Below are 26,421 nucleotides of genomic sequence, written 5' to 3' on the forward strand. Positions count from 1 at the left end.
AGGAGTGAGAACAATACTCATTGTTCCGGATTGGCCAAGAAGGACTTGGTACCCGGAATTGCAAGAAATGCTCAGAGGACCCATGGCCTCTGCCTCTCAGACAGGACCTGTTACAACAAGGGCCCTGTCTGTTCCAAGACTTACTGCGGCTGCGTTTAACGGCATGGGGGTTGAACGCCGGATCCTAGCGGAAAAAGGCATTCCGGATGAAGTTATTCCTACGCTGATAAAGGCTAGGAAGGACGTGATAGCAAAGCATTATCACCGTATATGGCAAAAATATGTTCCTTGGTGTGAGGCCAGGAAGGCCCCTACAGAGGAATTCCAGCTGGGTCGATTCCTGCACTTCCTACAGTCAGGAGTGACTATGGGCCTAAAGTTAGGGTCCATAAAGGTCCAGATTTCGGCCCTATCCATTTTCTTTCAAAAAGAACTGGCTTCACTGCCTGAGGTTCAGACGTTTGTTAAGGGAGTGCTGCATATTCATCCCCCTTTTGTGCCACCAGTGGCACCGTGGGATCTTAACATGGTGTTGAGTTTCCTGAAATCCCACTGGTGTGAGCCACTTAAGACCGTGGAGCTAAAGTATCTCACGTGGAAAGTGGTCATGCTGTTGGCCTTAGCTTCGGCTAGGCGTGTGTCAGAATTGGCGGCTTTGTCATGTAAAAGCCCCTATCTGGTTTTCCATATGGATAGGGCAGAATTGCGGACTCGTCCGCAATTTCTGCCAAAGGTGGTGTCATCCTTTCATTTGAACCAACCTATTGTGGTGCCTGCGGCTACTTGTGACTTGGAGGATTCCAAGTTGCTTGACGTACTCCGGGCTTTGAAGATTTATGTGACCAGAACGGCTGGAGTCAGGAAGACTGACTCAGTGTTTGTCCTGTATGCATCCAACAAGCTGGGTGCTCCTGCTTCAAAGCAAACTATTGCTCGCTGGATCTGTAACACGATTCAGCAGGCTCATTCTGCGGCTGGATTGCCGCATCCAAAATCAGTGAAAGCCCATTCCACAAGAAAGGTGGGCTCTTCTTGGGCGGCTGCCCGAGGGGTCTCGGCTTTACAGCTTTGCCGAGCTGCTACTTGGTCGGGTTCAAACGCATTTGCAAAGTTCTACAAGTTTGATACCCTGGCTGAGGAGGACCTTGAGTTTGCCCATTCGGTGCTGCAGAGTCATCCGCACTCTCCCGCCCGTTTGGGAGCTTTGGTATAATCCCCATGGTCCTTACGGAGTCCCCAGCATCCACTAGGACGTTAGAGAAAATAAGATTTTACTCACCGGTAAATCTATTTCTCGTAGTCCGTAGTGGATGCTGGGCGCCCGTCCCAGGTGCGGACTTTCTGCAATACGTGTATATAGTTATTGCTTACTAAAGGGTTATGTTATGTGGCATCAGTTGAGTGATGCTTGTTTGTTGTTCATACTGTTAACTGGGTAAGTTTATCACGAGTTATACGGTGTGGCTGGTATGAGTCTTACCCTGGATTCCAAAATCCTTTCCTTGTAATGTCAGCTCTTCCGGGCACAGTTTCCTTAACTGAGGTCTGGAGGAGGGGCATAGAGGGAGGAGCCAGTGCACACCAGGTAGTACTAAATCTTTCTTTAGAGTGCCCAGTCTCCTGCGGAGCCCGTCTATTCCCCATGGTCCTTACGGAGTCCCCAGCATCCACTACGGACTACGAGAAATAGATTTACCGGTGAGTAAAATCTTATTATATGCTACACCACATCAGTGCACTACATGCCCCTATATACTGCAATACATTACTACTCTACATAGCCTATATGGTACACCACATCACTACACTACATCCCTCTATAAGCTACACCAAATCCCCCCATCTGGGAGGTAAAGCAGAGGTTGATACTGCTCACTAGGAGCACAGTGCCGATAATAAAGTCTGTCTTTAAACTCTCTACAAAGCTGCTGTAGTGATACTCTGTGAGAGTTGGAGGTTGTCCAAGCTCTTTGTTTCCACTGTCAATTGGATAGCTAGCAAAGTGAGCCTTTGATTTCTGTAACATCGGTGACTGCACCTGTTAACAAGCAAAAGCCTGGGGCATGAGATCCTCTCAATTGTAGGTAGCCGGCAGCTTGTTATCAGTTGGTGCTGGGCAGGCAGCCGGGAAAAACACAGCACCAACAGCTCGCTTCTATAGCTTGCACTGTGCACCGCACGCTAGTCGCAGCACTGCATGGCAAAGGAGAGAGTTTAAGACAGTAGCCGGCATAAAAGACATCCCAGGTACTGGAGCTTACCCGCACAGTGGGGGTAATTCCAAGTTGATCGCAGCAGGAAATTTTTTAGCAGTTGGGCAAAACCATGTGCACTGCAGGGGAGGGAGGTATAACATGTGCAGAGAGAGTTAGATTTGGGTGGGTTATTTTATTTCTGTGCAGGGTAAATACTGGCTGCTTTATTTTTACACTGCAATTTAGAGTGCAGACTGAACACACCCCACCCAAATCTAACTCTCTCTGCACATGTTATATCTGTCCCCCTGCAGTGCACATGGTTTTGCCCAACTGCTAAAAAAAATCCTGCTGCGATCAACTTGGAATTACCCCCTGTGTTGGAGCCAGCTGCAGGCAGATAGGTGGGGCAGAGACACTGCCCCAGGAGTCGTCTGCTGCCTCACTGGAGCAGAACAGCACTGCCAGTAAGGGTTAAAGTGATACGGAACGCTGTACCACTTCCTACGGCTCACCTAGCCCAGAATGTGAGCCCGGAGCCGCATGGGGATGCCGGGCGCCCACTGAGGTTGTGTTACCAGCGGGCGCCGGCACCTTTCTCTCGGCGGAAGCCTGAGCTCACTCCTGAGCTCCAGCTTCCAGCTGTGTGTGCGGCGCTATGGGAGAGACGTCATGACGTCTCTCCCATAGATCCGAGAAGCGGGCGGCCAGGCGGAGGTCGGCGGTCCGGAAGCAGGAGCAGGGCTGGTGAGTATTGAGGGTTTGTGTGTGTGTGTGTGTGTGAAGCGGCGCTACTAGGGGGCATCTGTACTGGCAGTAGGGCATCTCTACATAGGATGTCTTATGCAACTCTATTGGATGACCGTGCCCTTTTTTTAGACCACGCACCCTTTTTTTGCAATCCCTTTAGAACTGGGGCACTGTGGTGGAGGGGTGAGCTCCACCACCTCTCCAGGACCACTTTAAGCACTGGGTTGGGGTATTAATTTACAGAAATATTTTTTTTAAAGGTGGAAATCTCCTTTCCTATCTGATTAGCACTGAATAAATTCAATCCGGGTAACCACAAACTGAATCTATTACCTCATTCTGACTGGATTAATAGCTCTCAGTCACACAACCACTTGCTGTGACACTCCCTACAAGAGACAACTACTGACTTTATATAAACTGCACCGCAACCATGCCTGCTATTTATTCAGCAGTCCAACTATCTAACCCAGTGGTTCCCAGACTTTTTTGAATTATGGTGCCCTAGAGTACCAGAATTGTTTTCACAGCACCCCTAGGTCAAAAGCTCCTTATTGAGAAATTTAGAAAGAAATGTGTGTTTGTGTGGTGGCAGGGTGAGGGGGGGGGGGGGGGGGGGGGTAGTTGTACTGCAGCATTTAAGAATCCACTAAGCCTAAAATATCATTATTAATTTTCAGAAGTGTAGATAGATGTATTAAAGTATTTGACATTAGTTACATTTGCTGTCTAGCTGGGTAGCAATATATTCTTCTCTGTACTACTGTCACGTTCACACTTATAGAGGCACCTACCCCAGTGTCCTTCAATAGGGCTACAAGGAGTATGATATGCCTGTACTGTGATGGTAATGGTGGAGTGGCACAAAAGAACTGAACTTTCTCAATTCTGATAAACTGCTGGAACTTTAAAATCTTCAACTTATGGAAATCACAGAGGGATAGAAAAAAATAAACACATAAGAACATTAAGATGATACACATGTTTAGCCATGTAGACAAAGTATATTCAATTGAGATCATGCATATTTACCAAAGCACTCGCTCATTGTGATACTTTGTATTGCAGGGCTTGTGGCTGTGTACAAGAAGTGGCCACGAAAACTTGTCACATGATACTACTAGTTTCTTGCAGGGAATTTCTGTACAATGACAAAATCCAAATATAAACTCAGCGTTACAAACTTCATTTTCCCCTAAAAAGTACAAGATATACAATGTGTAAGATTATTGATGTTCCACTACTTTGTGCTTCTTTCAGTACAGCCATAAAGCTGTATGTGACAACACTAATCAATTTCCTGATGGACTGAGTCATTCTAAAGCTCTCATTTCTAAAGTGTTAAGAGCAAAGTGCAGAATTATTCAAACAGGCTTCTTAGGATGCCCAGGAGAATGTCTCATTAAAGCACAAACCTTTCATGACTAAGACATGCGCACACAAAACAGGTTCTAAGGTTGTTACTGGAATAACTATACTTACATGGAGCTGCATGGGAGCAAGAATCAAAGTGTCACTGAGTGATGCCTCTCTTACAAACTGGGTAGCTAGTGACAAAATTAATTAGAGTAGTTTAGCTCCATATGCACAAATGGCTGTAGCAATTTGGCTGCAAACAAAACCACTGACCAAACAATTGTAGGTGAAGTATACTGCTAGGTCACCTGCTATCTCAGACCTCCAGTGCCACTATCTGAACAACTGAGTGTTCACCACTGGCCAGTATTCCTACATCCCACCCTAAAGTTGTGTCTACATTTCCTTCAGGCCTCATATATTTCAGGAGCTTCATAATCTCATTTGCCATGGTGTTTAATGAGACACAAAGAGGAGCCTATTTATTAAGACAGTAGTTTCAGCAGGATTGTCAACTTTTTAGTATCTGAAACATCTAACAAAGGCTGAAGGCAGGAAGTATTCCCTAAGATCAGCTTATTGCCACAGTCCCTATAATTCCCAGTGGGCCTTCACTAATTTATCAAGTTCCAAAAAGCAAGCTGTTCAGAACTGGACTGCAGATAGTAAATTCCATTGTAGCCTATAGGCTACTTTTCACGATTATATTGCTGGAGAGGGCTCTTCGGATAACTCTCTGGTAGCCTATACTTGCACATTCATGGCCTGGTGTAGGTAAGCTGGGTCGGAACCCAGAAGTAGAGTGATAGCAAAAACAAGCATGAAACATGCAGACACTCGAGAGACCTCCTAATCCAGAGTTCTGTACTTTTTAATAGGATGTCTTATGCAACTTCTGTGTGTCTGTTTTTATCATAGGTTTAAAGTTTTAAAAAGATCAGGATTTCCACTTTTATAATGAATTAAAGACACAAATAAAGCTAAACCAGGCAGTATTTCAGCAGAAATGGAAAAGCTGAAATTAAGGTAGTTCTAACGTGTTATTACACAGGACTATAGGATGAGGTTTTCTTTCCTTCCACCTTCTGTATATGTATACATTTTGCATGCAACATTTCTCAAAAGCACAGCTGAATGATGCATATGTTCCAATGTGCAATATCTTACTATTCAAGCTGAATTGTATGTGTGGAATTTTACAAAAGTATATTTTCACAGTTGTTTGAGCTTCATGTTAGGTTAAAATGTCTTTACTTATGCTGAGTAAATATTCCACAATATGCGCGTAGGGAGTATACAAGGCACAGGCACATACAGATGTATCCACATTTATCTTGACGGTTAATAGGATTAACTGTGACTAGCCAAACGGTGAATACATCTGTATCTCCTTTTTGGTTGGAAAGTTTGCACAGTGACTGAAACACCAAAGCTTTAGGGAGGAATTAAATTGCTGGCGATGGGGGTGAGTTTCTGTTGCTGCAGCGTTTAAACACAGGCAATGGGCGTTTCACTTGCACCCTTCACCCGGCCGATTCACTAACCTATTGGCTCAAAAGTGCTCTCCACCCTATGGGGTAGCGAACACTTTTGAGCGAGATCCCGCCACCATAATGTGCACGGGTGCTGTGCGGATTCAGTTGGGCAACTCTGTTTGGCAGCAATTTAATTCCCCCTACAGGCTCAGTGGTGTCTGACCTTGCAAGTATGTTAACTTGGATTTTTAAAAACTCTAGTACAATGCACACATTTTGTGCCAATGGATATGAGGCAACACAATCTGTTATGATTGTAATGAATGATGTAGATGAAAAAGAACATGTCCGTTTGAATCACTTCACACTGATATAGTGCCCTGTGTACTATGAAAGTGCTAGATTTTATTTTATATATTTTTCATATTCCTTCTGCTATGTAGAAATCCTAGAACAGAACAGCGAGCACAGCATGCAGCTACTTTGACAAGGCATTATTCAAGTTGCATACTGAATGACGCCTTCTCGCTTCCTTCCTAGGTCACGGGTCCCATTCATTGTGAATGCTTGTGGGCCACAGGGAAACGCAGTGGAGATGCCATATGTAATTAATGCTTTAAGAAAAAAAAAAACCTTAGGATTGATCCATATAGAGCATTTTCACACCTTTGTACATGATTGGCCAATTAAAAACACACGTACTAAATGATTTTCAAAATATAAAATGTTTATGAATATTAACAGCTACTAACTCAGCCCATTATGACCACTGGAGAGTAAGTGTGGGTAAATAGTAGCAGAACATGATCACACGTAGGAGATAGGATGGCAGCTTTGCAGTGTGCATGGTATGACCAGAAGCTACATGGCTACTGCATTAGAGGCAGGAAGTACTGAGACCGTATCCCTGGGACCAAAGCTGCTTTCTGTCTCAACTGTTAGTGATGAACAGTGCTGCTCTTGTGGATTCAAGGACAATACATCCAGGCCTGTGTGTTTAGACAATACTGGTCTGGATGTCTCAATTAGAAACATTAGGAGTTGAAAGAAGCAGAGAGATTTGAAGAGAGATTTGAAGTTTTTGAATGTGTTTTAATTTGACTCTGGCAGTGTCCATAGCCTGGGGCTGCTACAGAGACACCCTTCTGGTTTTGTCAATGTTAAGTGAGACTAAAGGATGCACCAGTTCCTGCTTTTGGGAATGGGACATAGTTACTATCCCAATTCACAAAACTTCACCTGTGTGTCTAGACCCTTCAATACACATAAAGGTAGACTGGTACCTGCCACAGCTAGGACATGCAGACCAAAATGTGCTTAATAAACATTATTTGCAATCTCAAGTGCAGAGTAGACACTGTGGATATGTTACCATGAAAATTGTGATGAGCTTTAAAAAATAATAATAAATAAACAAAACTGGCCAAATTAAGGCGCATACATGGCCTGGCGCTGTGTTAAATGCCAGTCCATTTGCACAGTGGACTGATGTGCAGGGAAGACTTCTGAAAACAAGTATTCTCTGGGCATCAGCTCCCAAATAGTGGTGGAGCGATGCGTCAGAATTTTTTCCTTTTTTGGGGGGGGGGGGGGGTGACGGGAAGGGGTGTGGGAGAGGCCCTGTCTATTTTGTCAGTCCCGGGACTGAAAGGGTGTGACTGGGCAGGATTGTGGGCTATACAGAGTTGTGTGCATGGTAATGCACCTGTATTGCACCATGGATACAGCTAGTGCAAATACACGCTGATGATGATGCCAGCTATGGAACCAAGCATAGGGGTAGTGAAGGTCCAGCTGCAGAGATGTGTACTCCACATATGGGAGAATATACACCTTTAGTTCTGGGCACACTATGTGAGAGGTATTAGTGGCGACTTGCATTTAACCCTGCAGTTTACCCCACAGTGAGCAATGCATTATGCAGATATTAGCCAGCAAGCATTCTTTTATACATATGTTGAATTCAATTAATTTTCAATGGTAAAAAAAAATATAAAAAAGTAACAGTTTAAAAGATACTGTAGTGATTTATTTTTATTGTTCTATACATTTTATTGAGTACCTAATTACTTCATATGTATTCAAGAATGGAAAGTGTGTCTGCACAGACGTTGCAATAAAGGGTGAGGAGACGCAATGTCCTGTACCCACATTTGGTTGGCAGACCTCGATAAGTACAAAATGCCCACAGGGAAGTTAACCCAATTTTGTCCAGGTGGGTAGTTTTCTACCCATTTTTCAAGATTTTTTGAGGGATGGCTAATATTTGACCCCATTAAGAAAAATCTTGTGGAAAACTACCCACCTGGGCCGAAATGGGTTAATCTTGGGCAGGCTTGGACTGGCCCACAGGGGTACAGGGGAAGCCACCGGTAGGCCCCACTGTCTGGGGGCCCCTCCTCCTCTGGGGATCAGGTTCTAAACTGTGCACTTGAATTATATATTATACATATGTTACCTTATACTGCACAGGATTATGATGTATTCTCTACAGTACATTGCTGACATTGCTGTCATTAATCTGGCACATTATCATGCATGAGCCTTAATTACTATATAAATTATCAAGGAGTCCAGACCAGGTACCCTATAATGGTTAGCCAAACCTCTGTGGTGGCTGGCCACACCCCCTTTGGAGGCTGGCCACACCTCTAATCATGGGCCCCTACCAAGGCATACCCCTCGGTGGGCCCTTCATGCTCCAGTCCGACACTGATCTTGGGAAGTTTCTCTATTTACTTGATCTATCTGTACGAAACCTGGAAAAGAACAGCATGATACATGGTGCGAGATCGCCCAGTGTAACAACCTCATCAGCAAGTCTCACATCATGGGGTATATTTACTAAAGGTCGGTTTTGTTTGTTTTTGTTCAATTTTAGATCAATGTTAAATTGATTGTAAACAATGTTGGGCTTCCAGGGTTAAAACACACATTTACTAACATTTAAAAATTAATATAAAAAAAATCATCTGCTAATAAATGTGTGTTTTAACCCTGGAAGCCCAACATCGCTTAAAATCGTATTAACATCGATTTAAAATAAACAAAAACAAAAAACAAACAAAATCGACCTTTAGTAAAGATACCCCCATGTCTCTAGAATGTCTCTTTCATATGACTTTCTAGTTTGTGTTTGAGCCATTTAGCGTTATCACTGCCATACATTTGCAATCCCACTAGCGGATCTCAGGCTATACCCTCTGAAATGAAACAAGGTTCTGCGAGAACGGATTTGCATGACAAACTGTATTAACAAAATAGAAGTAAAAATATGCAAACTGAGTTGTAAGCTAGTTGTATCTGATGAGAGGAAATCGTTTAATAACTTCCCGAGTTATAAACTAGCTAAGGGTTTGGTAACCTCCATTTCTCCAAGACGGGTCATACTTTATGTACCAGCGGTGGAAGGGGCACGGTCTGGCAGTGCCATGCATATGATCACCATCTCCTGAGCACCAGCGGTGGGTACCATGCTTTGTTTGTTTTGCAGTGAGTTAGCACTAAATGAAGTCGCATTTCCCCTGCAGGGTTTCCTGTGTATCAGCCTCATGCTAATCACTGGTCAGCCTACTCCTGCCCCTGTCATTAAAGAGGATCCTTCCTCTCTTTGTGTCCCCAAACATCAAAGGCCATGAACTGGGCATCAGGTTGGGGAGGAGGTAGTGCTGTAGGCTCCTCCCTGTACCTTTAAATATTAGGCGATCGTCAGAACAGGGCAAGAGACCGTAGGAGCGAGTGAGATTACCTGAGGATCATGCACTCTCTGCCGGGTAAGTGGGGAATGTAGCCTTTGCCAAACTAAATCGGGAGAGGGAGTCATGTGCATTATAATGACGGCTGCGTATAGATCGCGATGCATTGTAAGCTAAATATAATACGAATTATCGTTTCTCTTATGTAAAATTACTATAAATTATTATGGTTTTTTTTTATACTGGTCATATTAGCGAGCAATGATGGCTAGGGCTGCAAGTTCATCAAAGTTTTTTTTTCTAGCGAAAAAACATAAAATGTATCCACTGGGTAAAGCCATGCACGTTCATCAGTAGGACAACGATCATCGTGCGATCTTATCGACCTGTCTCTGGCCACAAGCACTTTGACATCGGCTTCTCTGCGAAGTGCAGGTTCATATTTTAATAAAATCTGCTTTTCTTCCGTTGTTAGATGTGAAGCCTGCAACAGACATGGACTGTGTCACCAACCAAGATTCCCTGTATCTGCCCAATTCTGTCGGGGCATCACTGGAGGAGCTGGAGCTGTGGAGTCAGTTCCACCATGAGGGGACAGAGATGATCATCACCAAGTCAGGACGGTGAGTGCATTTAGAGGGGATACATAGGTTATATGAAATGTGACCATTTATTTACTGAGATCTTCCCTTCCCAGATCTCTTATATACTTAGTAATAGTGAAGTCATTGTAATCCTGAAGCAGATTGGAACAGTGTGATCTACTTTATCCTTATACAGCTGCCATCTTTCCCCACAGGAGGATGTTCCCACAGTGCAAGATACGACTGTTTGGGCTCCATCCTTACACCAAATATGTGGTGCTGGTGGATTTTATTCCCATGGACAACTGCAGGTACAAGGTAAATGTAACTTTTAATTAAAGGAGTATGGGACAGACCCTGAAATAGGATCGGTACACGATTACATTTTAGTTTCCTCACATGAGGTAAAAAGCAGAGTATAATTAAAGAACATATAGTTGCCTATAAAATAAAAATGTTTATAAAAAAAACCCATATATTAAAACAAATATATCCAAACACAATTGGGTTTCTTTACTAAGTAATGGGTTGTAAAACCTGGTGCTTCTGATTGTGTTTATGCCTGATATTTGAGGACAATGATATTACTAGACGTGCTTTGCTAGTAAGATCATTGCCATTTTACATTTCTGGCATAAACACGATTAGAAGCGTCGGGTTTTACAACCCGACACTTCGTAAATAAACTCCAACATCTTTAAAGCAGGCTATATGGTTATACAGATAGACACAAATAGACGGTTGTAGTATGAGCGGCCATCATCTCGGGGGCCAGCATACTAGCGCCGGGATCCCAACCACCGGCATGCCAACAGCTGGGCGAGTGCTAATGAGCCCCTTGCGGGCTCGCTGTGCTCGCTGCGGGCACGGTGGCGGGCTATGCGCGCCACGCTATTTATTCTCCCTCCAGGGGGGGTCATGGACCCCCAAAAGGGATAATGTGTCAGCATGCCGGCGGTCAGGATCCCGGCGCCGGTATGCTGGTCGCCGGGATCACAGCCGGCGGTATACTGAAGACCACCCAAATAGACGAGTAGAAAACACATACAGACACATCAGATTAAACAATTTCATAAACGTAAGTATATAAAGCTGGGTACACACCAAGATTTATCATCCAGCATATCACCCCAAGGTGGATTGGAATGACCATCTTATAGTATGTACACCCAATCCATCGTTTTCACCTGTTGCTCATCACATCGTCCCATCTGATGAGTTAGTGCTGGGCCACACATAGCGGCCAAGCGTGTCCCATTCAGTAGGTGCACACACATGTGCGGCAGTCCCGCTGACCCCGAACGCAGCATGCTGCGGTCGGGCCGGATGACAGGACTGCGGGACTTCATAGTGAACACATACATTTCAATGTAATCGTTCACACAGTGCGGCTGTGCCGTCCTAATGAAATCCCGTGTGTTACTGGATGTGTGCACACATAACCCCCCCTCCAGGCCAAGCGACGGGACCCGCATGGCCATTATGTGTGGCCGTAGCCTTTCGCCTCAGATAAGACAATGAAATAAACGGAGTGCTCATTGTGAGGTGTGTACACAGGACTACATGATATACTAGATACTGAAGATTGGCACTGTTCTACATGATGATTGCATAGTGTGTACAGGAGCAATAATTATTTGGATACAGTCCTCCGATATAATATATTGTGCGGTTGTGCAGAAGATTGCATAGTGTGTACGCTCTATGTCAGAGGTTCTCAAACTCTGTCCTCGGGGGCACACACAGTGCATGTTTTGCAGGTAACCCAGCAGGTGCACAGGTGTATTAATTACTCACTGACACATTTTAAAAGGTCCACAGGTGGAGCTAATTATTTCACTTGTGATTCTGTGAGGAGACCTGCAAAACATGCACTGTGTGGGCCCCCGAGGGCCGAGTTTGAGAACCTCTGCTCTATGTTGTATGCTATGGTAGGAGTAAAATTGGAAGAGCGGTGCATTGTTACATTTTGTAGTGTGTACTGGTTTTAGGTAATAAGTACAAACGTACAACGGAATACACTGGCTCTATATAAGTAACTGATAAATATTTAAGACTACTTACAAGCACTGAAATAATGTTTTTCATACACAGACAGATGAGGGCGATGGTGAATCATATTTATGTTCAGTTACAGATAACTTGTAAATGCACAATTTTAATGACCTCGGCTTTCTTTACAGTGGAACAAGAACCAGTGGGAGGCGGCAGGAAAAGCAGAGCCTCACCCACCATGCAGGACCTATATTCACCCAGACTCCCCAGCCCCTGGCACACACTGGATGAAGGATGTAATCTGCTTTCAAAAACTAAAACTCACCAACAACACATTGGACCAACATGGACATGTGAGTATACAGAAAGCAATCTAAATCCTGCAGAGGTGTATCTAGGGGTCCGGGCGCCCCTGGCAAAGTAAGAGACTGGCGCCCCCATATTTGAAAAAAGGAAGGGCATGTGCAAAAAAGGGGCATGATCTTGTGGGAAAGGGACATGACCAAACACAATATTACTCCCAGTTAAAATTACGTTTCACAGTAGTAATCCTTGTCACACTGTGGAGAAATCAGCAGTGCCTGGTGCGGTCAAGGAGGGGCACCACCCGGCGATGTCACCCGAAGCCAGGGGGTATATTCAAATATTAATGGCAATGAAAAGGTATCTCTGCTCACTACCTAGTAGTGGTAATGTAGTTATATATTAAGGATAGTATTCTAGTAGTTTATTTTGCGTTTCTTCACTGTGGTGCAGTGCTGAACACCGGTGCCAGCTCCTGGCTGCTGTGTGAACCACCTGCCCTGTCACTGCCACTACTAAGTGATTTCACCCCCTGGCCAAGGGTGGCAACACTAGAAAGCGCCCTCTCCTCGGCCAGTGCACCTGGTGAGTGCCATCCTGGCCAATGGGTACTGTAGATAACCTCCTGTCCCCAGCACATAGCCGTAGTCCCCACATCCTTTCAGCATAGAAGTAGTCCCCATTCCCCTCCCAGCACATGGCCGTAGTCTCCATTCTTTTCCCAGCACACAGAAGTAGTCCCCATTCCCCTTCCAGCACATAGCCGTAGTCTCCATCCCCCTCCCAGCACATAGAAGTAGTCTCCATCCTCCTCCCAGCACATAGCCATAGTCTTCATCCCTCTCTCAGCACACAGCCATAGTCTCCCCCCAGCACATAGCCCCCATTCCAGCACATAGCCATAGCCCCCATCCCCCTCCCTGCACATAGGCATAGTCTCTCCCCTCCCTGCAAATAGGAATAGTCTCCCCCACTGCACATATACATAGTCTTCTCCCTCCCTGCACATACTGTAGGCATAGTCTCCCCCTCCCTGCACATAGGCATAGTCTCCCCCCTCCCTGCACAGATCCACAGTCTCCCCCCTAGCTGCACAGATCCACAGTCTCCCCTCCCTGCACATAGGCATAGTCTCCCCCCTCCCCGCACATAGGCATAGTCTCCCCACTCCCCGCACATAGGCATAGTCTCCCCCCTCCCTGCACATAGGCAGAGTCTCCCCCCTCCCTGCACATAGGCAGAGTCTCCCCCCTCCCTGCACATAGGCAGAGTCTCCCCCCTCCCTGCACATAGGCATAGTCTCCCCCCTCCCTGCACATATCCACAGTCTCCCCTCCCTACACATATCCATAGTCTCCCCCTCCCTGCACAGATCCACAGTCTCCCCCCCCCCCCCCCCCCTGCACATAGGCATAGTCTCCCCCCCCCTGCACATAGGCATAGTCTCCCTCCCTAGCTGCACATATCCACAGTCTCCCCTCCCTGCACATAGGCATAGTGTCCCCCCTCCCTGCACATATCCATCGTCTCCCCTCCCTGCACATAGGCATAGTCTACCCCTCCCTGCACATAGGCATAGTCTCCCCACTCTCAGCACATATCCATAGTTTCCCCTCCTGCACATAGGCTCCCCCCTCCCTGCACAATATCTTTCCCCTCCCTGCTTATAGTCCTCTCCCCTCAAAGAACATATACATAATATGTATACCTAGTGTGATGAGCTGGGCATCACCTGGGCTGAAGGGTCGCACAGTAGGCAGGAACACCACACTTCCGCACCGCACCACACTTTCTGAAGAAAGTGAAAGTAAACTACAGCTCCCAGCAACCCTTGCTTGCAGGAGCTCCCGACAGCAAGGGCTGCTGGTAACTTTAGTTTATTTTCACTTTCTTCACTAGTGCATTGCAGTGCCGAACACCGGCGCTTGTTCCTGAATACTGCGCGATCCTCCAGCACAGGAGATGCCACTACTAAGTGATTCCTTCCATTGGCTGAAGGTGGCACTGCCGGGCAGCGCCCCCTCCTTGGCTGGCGCCCCTGGCGAGTGCCATCCTGGCCAATGGGTAGATACACCCCTGAAATCCTGTTCTGCATAAGTAAACCACATACAATGTCAGGGCTAGATTGACTATTTGGCACTTCTTGAAAATACCAGATGGGCCAATTATCTGACAGACTGGCCTGGTAAGGCAGTCAGAGGCTGAGCCATTCAGAGGGCTGGCCAAGCAGCCCCTTATCCCGGCGCTCTGCTTGGCAGACTTTCTGGATGTAGGCTAGACTGGTCAGTAGTCAGAGGCTGAGCCACTTCAGAATCTTAGCCAAGCGGCTCCACCTCCCAGCAATCTGCTCAGCAGGGTGGATGTAAAGAGCAATGTGACATCATTACTTCACATTGCACATCCTGGGTTAGGCTGGAAGCTGCTTAAGGAGCCAAGAGAAGTTTGCCAGCACCAAACACCTTCACCAAAGTCCCATTGTGAGCTTTAAATGCCAGGGCCGATTTGTAGTCACAGTCCAACCATGTACACTATTTTTAAATATTTTACATTGATTTTAGCGTTTCCTCTTATTCCAGATAATCTTGCACTCAATGCATAGATACAAGCCGAGATTCCATGTTATCCAGTCTGATGATGTATACAACACTCGGTGGGGATTACTGCAGGTATTCAGCTTCCCAGAGACAGAGTTTACTGCAGTCACAGCGTACCAGAATGAGAAGGTAATAAAGAAAAGCCTCTTGGGGGGACCTGTATAACACAAATGCACAAACATATTTTTTTTTTCCTTCATTCCGCCTTATTTTTTTAAATTTCTTTAGATAACAAAATTGAAAATTGATCACAATCCATTTGCCAAAGGCTTCCGGGAACAGGAGAGAAGCCACAGAAAGTAAGAAAACAACCCCTAATTCACCTAATTTGCATTTCCACACATAATTAAACACTGCCCAGTGAGAGAGAGATTTTAAATGGGAAAGTTACTGGTACTACAGTACTGCTTTAGAATTGTATGCATTCAGGGTCGTAACCACAACTTTGTGGGCCCCATAGCAGCATATTGAAGGAGACCCAGTCCCAATGACACCTCTCCACAGCAGTTATTAATTTTATGCCCCATAATAGATCCCTAATTCATTTTCTGATCCATAGTAGTGCCCTAGTTAATATTATGCTCTATATAGTAGTGCCCTGGTTAATTTTATGAACCATCGTAGTTCCCTAGTTTACATGATGTCACATTGTAGGTCTGCCAGTACATATTTTGCCACACAGCAGTGGCGTCACAACGTGGGTGCGGGGGGTGCGGCCCGCACCCGGGTGTTACCCTCTGAGGGGTGACAATAAAGTGCAGGCTCCTGCTCAGTGGAAGGAGCTGGATGCTGCAACCCGGCTCCTGTCACAGTGCAGAAGCCAGCACTGCAGATTCAGCAGTCTCCGGGTGAAGCCCGCATCCCCCGGACCAACAATGTGCCGTAAACAGGGTCGGGACGCGAAGCCACGCCCATTTTCACCCGCGACCGCACCGGGTGTTTTAAAAGTAAGTGACGCCTCTGCCACACAGTATCCTCAATTCACATTATCACATACAGTGTCCCCAATTCATAGTATGTCACATTACAGTGCCCCAGTCCTTACTATGTAACATTATATAATAGTGCCCTCCACATTACAACAAGCAGATCTGTATATGACAAATTACAGTGCCCTCTTATCATTGTTATAACATTCATTGCACACTCCTCACTGAAAATGTAATGTTACACAGTTTAGGCAGGCAATGGATCAGACCCAATTGCTTCGCAGGCGAATCTGGGAAATTGGTATGCAACTTTATAATCTAGGTCCTGGTTCCCCTAAGCCTCTGGGCCCCATAGCAAAGCACCCTTATAGTTACGGCCCTGTATGCAGCCCTGTACAGTGTAAAACTTCACCACTCCCTCTCGCTGGCAAAAGCAACAATATGTATTTAAAGCAGGTGGGTGAGGAAGGGAATAGGCTCTTTAACCACTCGCCTGGCATGGTCGCATCAGATGCAAGTGCTCTATCTGACCTGGTTGCACAGGATGCGACCAGTCAAATAAACAGTGTTAGCAGCGGCAGGGAAGAGAAACTTCCCTCCGCTGCTGCTGTCAGAGGGACCGGAAGGTCCCTCTGCCTCCCTGCACTCTCCCCTACTGATTGCCATGCTGCCGATGATCGGTCTACATGGCAGGACCTCCCCCCGCTCCCCCTCCCTCCCCCCTCCCTCCCCCCTTCCTCCCCCCTTCCTCCCCCTTCCCTCTCCCCTCTCCCCCCTCCTCCCCCCTACTCCCCCCTCCCCCTCCAGCGGCTGCAGACACTAGCAGCTGCTGGGTAGTGTAAATTAAGCCTCCCAAGCCACCCTCAGAAACCCCCCCCCCCCCCCCCCCCTGTATTCCTGGAGGCTGTCCCGGCTTTCAAAATGAAAGCTGCAATGTTTCCGATGGTCGCAATGATCCCATTCGATGTTTCAATGTTTACAAAATATATATCTTTTTTTTTTAAACAATAAATGATATATATATATATATATATATATATATATATATATATATATATATATATATATATATATTAATTATAATTTATTTTTTTACTAAAATCATTTGGGATAGGGTTAAATTCTTGTTCACCTAATTCACTCATAAAAAAAATCACACAACAATTTCTGAGCAGTTTTTGGCGAAATAAATCGTCAGTTAAGTGGTTAAAAAGAAAACCAAAACATTGAGATGTATTTCTTTCACCTGTGGAGCATTGTTACATGTTCTCATTGTTATTTCCTCAGGGATGACATTATGAAGCTACTGCCACAAAGCCCAAGCAAGCGCCAGAAAAGAAAAAAGTGGGAGGACAGCCCTGCAGATGATGAAGGTATTGCTATTTAGTACCGGGTATATAAGGGCAGCTAACAGGGGATTACATTTCATAGAAACTTTGTGGCAACTTTAAAAAGTGGCATTTCTAAATGTAGGAATTGTGTAGTAATTCAGAAATGATACAGACTAGAAACATTTAAATTGACCTCTCTTACACTGTTTTTCAGATTGCTCCAAGGTTGCCCGTGTGAAAGAAGAGCCCAGTGTGGTCCCTGGAGGGGTGTATCCACACTGGGTTCCAGATCATGAAGGAAGCCAAAACCTGACACCCAGCTCCCCAGAGCTAACAGCCTCTCCACACCAGGAGCAGCAGGTTCCCTCCTCTTCCTCCAGCTTTTTATATAGGTAAGCCATTTAGAAGTATAAACGTCCGATTATTGTACCTTTTGAAAAAATAATAATAATATTATATATATATATATATATATATATATATATATATATATATATACTAAAAAATCCCTTAACGCACTCTAAAAATGGAAGAAGCTATAAATTCGTATATTGATTTCTCCAAACCTATACCTTAATTGATGGGCAAGCTTCCACACAGAGATGATCCCCGTCGAAAGAGACCAATAATAAAAAGAAACAGAATGTATCTCTGTGGAGCGCACCTATTGGAATATGTCTTAATATTAAACTATCTAAATATTCAATTTAATAAAATTATATATTCGGTTGCTGATGGAGAGAGGATAACTTTACAAACACACCTTTTTTCTTTAAAAGACACTTATTTTTTATTTCTAAAAATAATTTAAGATTTTCATCTCATTAAAACAAATTTAATAAACATTTTCACAATGTGTTGTTAATCATTGTACACATAGTATTGAATTACAACTTTTCCAAACAGTAAAACATGTACTTTCACCCAACGCGTTTCGTCTTATATAGACTTCTTCAGGGGTGTTTTCTTAAGGTGTGGTTCAAAAAATAAAATAAGATAAAAAGGAACATTGAGAAAGAAGAAATATGCACAACACGTAGCAACATCTGTATCCAAATTGACTAACATCATACGTATTTATTACATTTATCTGTTTAATAAGACATTGATTAAACCGGATGTCAAATATTCATAAATGCTTATAACATAAAATACAAAAAATGATTGTCTAATGAATTACTCCACAGTAAATTAATGAAATAGTATAATATGATATCACTTACTTATAGGTAACGGATAATTATTTAATTTGAAATGTTTTTTCATGAAAATATACTCCATATTAAACCTATTTAAAAAAGAATCAAATTGTAATGATTGTATTAGTAACATCATTTTATCTTTTTTAATCAATAATACTTACTGGAAGTTATTTTTATTAAAAAACTCCCATAATTTAGCTGTGTTTGTAGAGCTTTCTATTTGAAACCACCTACAATTAGATATATAAAGATATATTTTAGACAAAATTATTTGTTTTCAAATAATTATAAATAAAATAAAATGTAAATACTCACTGAAAATTTGTATTATTCTTGTAAATGACTTAACATACTTTTTATTTATAATTATCCTATTAAAAGATAAACAATCTTACTGTTGGTCTAAATTTAAACCATGATTGGATATTAATTTTTATTTCTTATTACTGCAACTTACCCACAATTTTTTCATATATCAATAAGATTAAGGATCCCGAAGTGGACTGAATATTATTAGGCCTCTTTTAATTCCCTAAAAAATAAGAAATTACTAAAGATCTTAAATAAGACCATCTTAAAACAAAATTTAAAAATAGCCCTTGTAGCTTACCAGCAGCTCTCGTATATGACCGCATCCATAGGGATCCAAAAGTGGAAGGAGAGCTGAGTTCAAAACACCTCCCTATTTAAGTCCCACAGCTAGTTACATCACTTCCCATCTCATTTAATTAATTGTTTAATCGATTGAACTGATATATATACAGTTGATTATAGGTATGAAGTGTTGTTGAGATAACAAAATGTTGAATGGTTACCTGATAAAGCTATTTTCAAGGAACAGAATCATGGGAATAATACTGGTATGGTTATGCAAATAATATTGATTCTAGCTTTCTAATACACTTTTGTATTGTATTAGGGCCCGCCAAAGGAGATGTCCTCAGCCAGTATCAAGCTCCTTTGATGTGTGTGAAGTACCTGGCAGGCGTCTCACACCAGATACTGCTACAGTGCCAGAGTCTGATGCATTTCAGCTGCCTGCATTTCCTTCATCCCAGTCTGCACAGGAAAGCTCAAGTGCAGTGAGCATTCCCATGGAAACACCCACAAGGCAGTCACTGCGTGGACCAATGTATAGCCCATATGGAGCAGAGCAGTGGATGGTTCCTACCCAAGGACAGTATCGGCCCATGGGCTACTCCTATCCAGCAGACTTTAACGCACAAGGGACAGTGAGCCACCCACACAATGGGATGTCAGACTGGAGCCAGTATTCTCTCTTCCCATACACATGCTGGTAAACTGGGAGTAGACTAGCTGATGGACTACACAATGTGTTTGACAGCCTTCTCCAATATGCTGACTTTTTTGTTTTATCTTTGGAAGAAACTGAACCAGTTAATATCGGAAGCACCTCTCATTTTATAAATCTAATCCGTTATTCTCTCATGTTGAGGGGTAAAGGGAAATGCCCCAAAGATGACTATTGGCACAAACTTGGAGATGCCTTCTCCTGGCGAGTAATAATTATTTCTTTTAAGATTGACCCCATTCTCTTTATTTCTCAGCACAGCTAATATTTTCCTATGGACTGTTTGAAAATAATGCAAGATGAGAATTATGGATTGGACTATTACTGGGAATAAATCCACAATGCTGCTAGTGCTAGGGGTAACCAGCTTTGCTTCTCAGCTGCAGGTAGACTAGTGCTAAATGCACGTATGTACCTTTGTGACTGCTTGGCACAATGTATGTCTGGAGATGCATCTATTCGGCTATGTTTGTGACAAGTTACAGCCTCAACATTAGCCACTCTACAGTGTTTGTGAGCACCATGTAAAGAGGATTGAGGCCAGAAAAAAATCCTTTTATTTAGTATTGCTTTGCACATAGGTGTAATATTTTTTTTTTGTGTGTCCTGAATAGTGTTCTGTTTATAATATAACATTTGCTTTGCACATTTCCCTGGGGTTGTTTGGGTGTGATGAGCACATTAATAAGCCACACAGTTATTTTTGGTTTTTATTCAGGTTTTTTTTTTCAACAAATGTACACTGTTTGAAATTGTTGCATGCGTTACACAGGTTTGTGTGTAATAGGCATACTAGTACTAATGGGATCATCCACCAAAAAACACGGATCCTGGAGAGCTTTACATTTTTTGTACAATGCAGACAGTAAAAACAACCTATTTCTGTGGCTGACATGTTTCTTTACTCTTTGGACTAGGAAGCCGTCTATATTGGTTCTCTGATCTAGAGTAGTGATCTCTGTAGAGATAGTGTACTACCTGTAAATAGATTTTATTTAAGAAATGTGGACTTGTAATTCATATCCTTCTAGTGAATGATGTTTTATGTCATTTTTATTTAATGGATTGGAAAGTGAAAATGATGAAATGTACATTTGTTGGTCAGTGTCATTTTACACCTTCAATAAATGTCCAATACATAAAAAAAATGGTGTTATGTCTCAACATTTATTATTATCCATTATTTATATGGTGCCCCAAGGTATCCACAGCACCAATTACAGAGCACATAAACGAATAAGCAAAACAGGTAACAGTGACTTGCAGTTGAAGACAAAGGACAAGTGCGGGGTATATAAATATATCTGCATCAGCAGACTACACGGAAATAAGTATCAGGGTGGCAGAAATCCATGGATTTGGTGCAATAGAAGATGGTTTAAGTAAGAAAAGGAAAAGCACATGAGGAAAGAGGGCCCTGCTCGTGAGTGCTTACATTCTAAAGAGGGAGGGGCAGACACACAGGGGTGACTCAGATGGGGTAGACAGTGAGAGCGGAATAGAGGGTTAACATGAGATTTAACATTGTACTGAGTGAAGGCTCATCAATAACCTCCACAGCTTTATGCCTAATAGAATCAGCACTTTTAATGGGATAAAAAGAGTACCTCTGCCTCTCCCCCCATTATGGCATGGAGAACATCACCAAAAAGCAAAATGAGGGAGAATAGGCATTTTAGGTTTCAAAATGAATACCTGCAATTCTATATCCGTGTGCCTTGTCACTGTGTATATAATTAATCCATTTTGTATATAATTAATCCATAACTTATCTCACAATAGAATTAGAACATTGAAAGACCTTGAGGGTATTTCTCACCACTTAAACAAGTGTTTAAGGGCCCCACACACTAGAGTGATATTGCCTGTTTTCATGCAATTGAGATGGATTGCATGAAAAGTGTCACATTGCATGTCCTTTTCGTGCGATTGCGATGCCCGTTCCCGCGTGTCTCCCATCGCAGGTCACACGTGCTGCACGTTATATTTATCTCAAGTGTATGGAAATAGGTTTAATAACGTTAGATTGCATGAGATAAATCACATGTAAAAAATAAAAATACACTCAAGTAGCAAATCGCAATCGCCGGACTCCCGGGAAGCTCCCAGACAGATTGCAGGAAAATTGCATGGAAGTCATTACTGAGATACATCTCCCTAGTGTATGGGGCCCTTGAGCTATGAAAGCAAGGTCATGTATTCAGTGCTAGACTGGGTGACCAAGGCCCTTACAGGTAAATCCTAATTTTATATCCTGTCACATTATGTTGGATGTATTTGATAACTGTTATAAATATATATAAAATAAAAACTTAGAGATTGTCTGCTAACTACTTCACATAAACCAAACCTGTGCTTTTATTTCTCTGACGTCCTAGTGGATGCTGGGAACTCCGTAAGGACCATGGGGAATTGCGGCTCCGCAGGAGACTGGGCACAACTAAAGAAAGCTTTAGGACTACCTGGTGTGCACTGGCTCCTCCCTCTATGACCCTCCTCCAGACCCCAGTTAGAATCTTGTGCCCGGCTGAGCTGGATGCACACTAGGGGCTCTCCTGAGCTCCTAGAAAAGAAAGTATATTTTAGGTTTTTTATTTTCAGTGAGATCTGCAGGCAACAGACTCACTGCCACGAGGGACTAAGGGGAGAAGAAGCGAACCTACCTGCTTGCAGCTAGCTTGGGCTTCTTAGGCTACTGGACACCATTAGCTCCAGAGGGATCGAACACAGGGCCCGACCTCGATCGTCCGGTCCCGGAGCCGCGCCGCCGTCCCCCTTACAGAGCCAGAAGCATGAAGATGGTCCTGAAAATCGGCGGCAGAAGACTTCGGTCTTCAACAAACGCCCTGAGCAGCAATATTAACACCTTGGCTGGCAAAATAATCACAATATATAGTCCCAGAGGCTATATATGTGAAAAATACCCCTGCCAGGATCCATAAAAAAGCGGGAGAAAGACCGCCGAAAAAGGGGCAGGGCTATCTCCCTCAGCACACTGGCGCCATTTTCTTTTCACAGTGCAGCTGGAAGACAGCTCCCCAGGCTCTCCCCTGTAGTTTTCAAGCTCAAAGGGTTAAAAAGAGAGGGGGGGCACTAAATTTAGGCGCAAAATCTGTGTATTATAGCAGCTATAAGGGAAAAATCACTGTGGGTAGTGTGAATCCCTGCATTATATAGCGCTCTGGTGTGTGCTGGCATACTCTCTCTCTGTCTCCCCAAAGGACTTTGTGGGGTCCTGTCCTCAGTCAGAGCATTCCCTGTGTGTGTGCGGTGTCGGTACGGCTGTGTCGACATGGTTGATGAGGAGGCTTATGTGGAGGCGGAGCAGATGCCGATAAATGTGATGTCGCCCCCTGTGGGGCCGACACCAGAGTGGATGGATAGGTGGAAGGTATTAACCGACAGTGTCAACTCCTTACATAAAAGGCTGGATGACGTAACAGCTGTGGGACAGCCGGCTTCTCAGCCCGCGCCTGCCCAGGCGTCTCAAAGGCCATCAGGGGCTCAAAAACGCCCGCTACCTCAGATGGCAGACACAGATGTCGACACGGAGTCTGACTCCAGTGTCGACGAGGTTGAGACATATACACAATCCACTAGGAACATCCGTTGCATGATCTCTGCAATGAAAAATGTGTTACACATTTCTGACATTAACCCAGGTACCAAAAAAAAGGGTTTTATGTTTGGGGAGAAAAAGCAGACAGTGTTTTGTTCCCCCATCAGATGAGTGAATGAAGTGTGTGAAGAAGCGTGGGTTCCCCCGATAAGAAACTGGTAATTTCTAAAAAGTTACTGATGGCGTACCCTTTCCCGCCAGAGGATAGGTCCCGTTGGGAGATATCCCCTAGGGTGGATAAGGCGCTCACACGTTTGTCAAAAAAGGTGGCACTGCCGTCTCAGGATACGGCCACTTTGAAGGAGCCTGCTGATAAAAAGCAGGAGGCTATCCTGAAGTCTGTATATACACACTCAGGTACTATACTGAGACCTGCAATTGCCTCAGCATGGATAGTGCTGCTGCAGCGTGGTCTATTACCCTGTCAGGACAGGGATACTATTTGCTAACCATAGAGCATATTAAAGATGTCATCTTATATATGAGGGATGCACAGAGGGATATTTGCCGGCTGGCATCCAGAATTAATGCAATGTCCATTCTGCCAGGAGGGTATTAGGGACCCGGCAGTGGACAGGCGATGCTGACCTTAGAAGGCACATGAAGGTTCTGCCTTATAAGGGTGAGGAATTGTTTGGGGATGGTCTCTGGGACCTCATATCCACAGCAACAGCTGGGAAGGAAAAAATTTACCTCAAGTTTCCTCACAGCCTAAGAAAGCACCGTATTATAAGGTACAGTCCTTTCGGCTTCAGAAAAGCAAGTGGGTTAAAGGCGCTTCCTTTCTGCACAGAGACAAGGGAAGAGGGAAAAAGCTGCACCAGATAGCCAGTTCCCAGGATCAAAAATCTTCCCCCGCTTCCTCTGAGTCCACCGCATGACGCTGGGGCTCCACAGGTGGAGCCAGGTGCGGTGGGGGCGCGTCTCGGGAACTTCAGCGACCGGTGGGTTCGCTCACAGGTGGATCCCTGGGTTCTACAAGTGGTATCTCAGGGATACAAGCTGGAGTTTCGGGGCGACTCCCCCTCGTCGTTACCTCAAATCAGCCTTGCCTGCTGCCCTCGAGGAGAGGTAGTACTGGCGGCAATTCACAAGCTGTACTTCCAGCAGGTGATAATCACGGTACCCCTCCTTCAACAAGGCCGGGGTTACTATTCCACAATGTTTGTGGTACCGAAACCAGACGGTTTGGTGAGACCCATTCTAAAATTGAAATCCTTGAACACTTATATACGAAGGTTCAAGTTCAAAATGGAATCGCTCAGGGCGGTTATTGCAAGCCTGGACGAAGGGGATTACATGGTATCACTGAACATCAAGGATGCTTACCTGCATGTCCCCATTTACCCTCCTCACCAGGAGTACCTCAAAATTGTGGTACAGGACTGTCATTACCAATTCCAGACGTTGCCGTTGGTCTGTCCCCGGCACCGAGGGTATTTACCAAGGTAATGGCCGAAATGATGATACTCCTTCGAAAAAAGGGAGTTATAATTATCCCGTACTTGGACGATCTCCTTATAAAGGCGAGGTCCAGGGAGCAGTTGTTCGTCGGAGTAGCACTATCTCGGGAAGTGCTACAACAGCACGGCTGGATTCTGAATAGTCCAAAGTCGCAGCTGGTTCCTACGACGCGTCTACTTTTCCAGGGAATGGTTCTGGACACAGAACAGGAAAAAGGGTTTCTCCCGGAGGAGAAGGCCAAGGAGTTGTCATCTCTAGTCAGAGACCTCCTAATACAAATACAGGTGTCGGTGCATCAATGCACGCGAGTCCTGGGAAAGATGGTAGCTTCTTACGAAGAAATTCCATTCGGTAGGTTCCATGCAAGGATCTTCCAGTGGGATCTGTTGGACAAGTGGTCCGGGTCGCATCTTCAGATGCATCGGCTGATAACCCTGTCTCCAAGGGCCAGGGTGTCGCTGTTGTGGTGGCTGCAGAGTGCTCATCTTCTAGAGGGCCGCAGATTCGGCATCCAGGACTGGGTCCTGGTGACCACAGATGCCAGCCTTCGAGGCTGGGGGGCAGTCACACAGGGAAGAAACTTCCAAGGATTATGGTCAAGTCAGGAGACTTCCCTACACATAAATATTCTGGGACTAAGGGCCATTCACAATGCCCTAAGTCAGGCTAGACCCCTGCTTCAACACCAGCCGGTGCTGATCCAGTCAGACAACATCACGGCGGTCGCCCATGTAAACCAGCAGGGTGGCACAAGAAGCAGGATGGTGATGGCAGAAGCCACAAGGATTTTCCGATGGGCGGAAAATCATGTGTTAGCACTGTCAGCAGTGTTCATTCCCGGAGTGGACAACTGGGAAGCAGACTTTCTCAGCAGGCACGACCTCCACCCGGGAGTGTGGGGACTTCATCCAGAAGTCTTCAAAATGATTGTACACCATTGGGAAAGGCCACAGGTGGACATGATGGCGTCCCGCCTCAACAAAAAGCTAAAAAGATATTGCGCCAGGTCAAGGGACCCTCAGGCGATAGCTGTGGACACTCTGGTAACACCGTGGGTGTACCAGTCGGTGCATGTGTTCCTTCCTTTGCCTCTCATACCCAAGGTACTGAGAATACTAAGAAGGAGAGGAGTAAGAACAATACTCGTGGTTCCAGATTGGCCAAGAAGAGCTTGGTACCCAGAACTTCAAGAAATGATCTCAGAGGACCCATGGCCTCTGTCGCTCAGACAGGACCTGCTGCAGCAGGGGCCCTGCCTGTTCCAAGACTTACCACGGCTGTGTTTGACGGCATGGCGGTTGAACACCGGATCCTAAAGGAAAAAGGCATTCCGGAGGAAGTCATTCCTACGCTGATTAAGGCTAGGAAAGATGTGATCGCAAAATATTATCACCGCATATGGCAAAAATATGTTGCTTGGTGTGAGGCCAGGAAGGCCCCAACGGAGGAATTTCAACTGGGTCGATTTCTGCATTTCCTACAGTCAGGAGTGACTACGGGCCTAAAATTGGGTTACGTTAAGGTCCAGATTGCGGCTCTGTACATTTTCTTCCAAAAAGAACTGGCTTCACTGCCTGAAGTTCAGACTTTTGTTAAGGGAGTGCTGCATATTCAGCC

At 44.7% G+C, this 26,421-nt stretch overlaps 1 protein-coding gene across 3 annotated transcripts in view; it reads left to right on the forward strand.

Moving 5' to 3' along the window:
• The window catches only part of LOC134884758 (T-box protein VegT-like), a 35,225-nt gene extending 14,356 nt beyond the window's left edge, over nucleotides 1-20,869 (forward strand). For 2 of the 3 annotated variants that reach the window (XM_063913014.1, XM_063913012.1), the window contains exons 2-9: nucleotides 9,947-10,094; nucleotides 10,271-10,373; nucleotides 12,239-12,403; nucleotides 14,930-15,076; nucleotides 15,176-15,246; nucleotides 17,164-17,249; nucleotides 17,422-17,599; nucleotides 19,329-20,869. In XM_063913014.1, the coding sequence (XP_063769084.1) occupies nucleotides 9,967-10,094; nucleotides 10,271-10,373; nucleotides 12,239-12,403; nucleotides 14,930-15,076; nucleotides 15,176-15,246; nucleotides 17,164-17,249; nucleotides 17,422-17,599; nucleotides 19,329-19,710 (1,260 nt within the window). In that variant the 5' untranslated portion in view covers nucleotides 9,947-9,966 and the 3' untranslated portion in view covers nucleotides 19,711-20,869. Of the gene's footprint in view, nucleotides 1-4,047; nucleotides 4,166-9,946; nucleotides 10,095-10,270; nucleotides 10,374-12,238; nucleotides 12,404-14,929; nucleotides 15,077-15,175; nucleotides 15,247-17,163; nucleotides 17,250-17,421; nucleotides 17,600-19,328 lie in introns of those variants that run through there. The other variant, XM_063913013.1, reaches the window with a different exon arrangement.
• Nucleotides 20,870-26,421: the final 5,552 nt, after the last annotated feature.

This window comes from Pseudophryne corroboree, chromosome 1, assembly GCF_028390025.1.
Source record: "Pseudophryne corroboree isolate aPseCor3 chromosome 1, aPseCor3.hap2, whole genome shotgun sequence".
NCBI lineage: Eukaryota > Metazoa > Chordata > Amphibia > Anura > Myobatrachidae > Pseudophryne > Pseudophryne corroboree.